Source organism: Echinops telfairi, unplaced genomic scaffold (assembly GCF_000313985.2).
Source record: "Echinops telfairi isolate 266 unplaced genomic scaffold, ASM31398v2 ScPeMD7_29;HRSCAF=101, whole genome shotgun sequence".
NCBI lineage: Eukaryota > Metazoa > Chordata > Mammalia > Afrosoricida > Tenrecidae > Echinops > Echinops telfairi.
The window spans coordinates 10415566-10417230 of record NW_022103926.1 but is presented as its reverse complement, the minus strand read 5'-3'; the positions used below and the strand labels follow the sequence as shown (position 1 = coordinate 10417230).

The following is a 1665-nucleotide window of genomic DNA, read 5'->3' as shown; positions in this document are numbered from 1 at the left end:
TCTTCTCCTGGCCCTTCCTGCCTTTCCGAGTTTCATCCCTGGGCAAATGCTGCGGTCTGGGTTTCGAGTGGTTGCTTGTTATAAAGGTGCCTACTCTGCATACTCCTCTGGGGTTAGCATTCGCCCTCTAGGGCCGTCTGTTGTTTGGCCAGAGCACCCTGATCTTGATTCTCGTCTCCTGCCCTTCGGCCTCCAAAGAGCCCCTCAGCCCTTCATGGGTGAGCAGTGGTGACTGAGGCGAATGCGGGCCCCTCTGGAGCTCTCTTGGCTGCTGGGTTGGCCTGCCGAGTGTCTTGGAAACAGAATGTAGGCCTCCCAGGTGGAGTTGGACTTAGAGTCCCAACCCTGTCTAGAGGGTGGTGTGACTCCTGGGGATGGGTAGCTGTGTATGGTGGTGTCCCTGCTGGTGACAGGACCATGCCCCCCACCTTGGAGCAGGCGAGGCCATGGAGGAGGAGGAGAAGGAGCCGCTGCCCAGCCTGGACGTCTTCCTGAGCTGCTGCACCAGCGAGGACAACGCCTCCTTCCAGGAGATCATGGAAGTGGCCAAGGAGAAGAGCCGGGCCCGCCATGCCTGGCTATACCAGGCTGAGGAGGAGTTTGAGAAGGTGGCCCCCGGGGTGTGGCACTGCAAGGGAGGCGGGGAGGGGCTGCCCTGGGCTGGGGCCACCGTGCCTGGGAGCCTCCCTGACTCCTCGACTCCACACCCCGTGTGCTTGCAGAGGCAGCAAGAGAATCTTGCCCTACCCTCAGCCGAGCATCAAGCCATCGAGAGCGGCAAGGCCGGAGTGGAGACATGGAAATACAAGGCCAAGAACTCACTCATGTACTACCCAGAGGGTAAGCGGGCGTGGTGGTGGGTAGTGTGTGTGCGGCCTTGGTCCTGGTCTGTCTTGGGGCAGCCGAGGTGCTGAGCGTGTGCCTGCTCCTCTCCCTCGGGCACCATGCAAGCAGGGCCAGCTGACTTCTGCCGCCCCCTTGGCTTGACCTTCCAGGTGTCCCTGACGAGGAGCAACTGTTCAAGAAGCCCAGGCAGGTGGTGCATAAGAACACACGCTTCCTTAGGGACCCCTTCAGCCAGGCCCTGAGCAGATCCCAGCTCCAGCAGGCGGCCGCCCTCAACGCCCAGGTGAGCAGGTGGGACGCCACACCTGAGCCTGCCCTCGGAGATTTTGGCAGCCTCTTGTAAATTGGGAGAGGAGCCCCCGGTGTCAACCAGTGGCTACCGGTCAGCAGCCCCAAACCACCAGCCCCTCCGTGGGAGAAAGACGAGGCCGTCTATTCCCATAAAGAGCTGCAGTCTCGGGAACGCCCAGAGACAGGTCTAGACTGTCCTATGAGAGTGCCGTATGTCGGCATCGACTCGATGGCAGTGAGCTTGGTTTGGTTTGGTTTTGTAAGTTGGGACTGTCCCTGCGGTGGCTGGTTTCAGCAGTTCCATGTTTTGACTGTTTCCCGAAAATTCAGACCACCCCCAGGGCTGGTGGGGCGTGGCAGCAATAATGCTGGGGCCTGTGAGTGGTAGGGTCCCTCCCCATGGCTTTCTTTTGGCCTGTGTGGACTTCCGAGGAGAGAGGGGGCCCGTCCTGTCCACACACAGCATATGGCTCTAGATCCGGGTTGGCATGAGCACAGGTTCCCAGGAGGCCATACCAGGTGGGGGTC

At 60.7% G+C, this 1665-nt stretch overlaps 1 protein-coding gene across 1 annotated transcript in view; it reads left to right on the top strand.

Annotated features, from left to right (window-relative positions):
- ESS2 (ess-2 splicing factor homolog) overlaps positions 1-1665 on the top strand; it is an 11223-nt gene that overhangs the window by 3810 nt on the left and 5748 nt on the right. Inside the window, exons 4-6 of the mRNA XM_004716314.2 lie at positions 439-608; positions 723-840; positions 996-1133. Of these exons, the coding sequence (XP_004716371.1) occupies positions 439-608; positions 723-840; positions 996-1133 (426 nt within the window). The remainder of the gene's footprint in view (positions 1-438; positions 609-722; positions 841-995; positions 1134-1665) is intronic.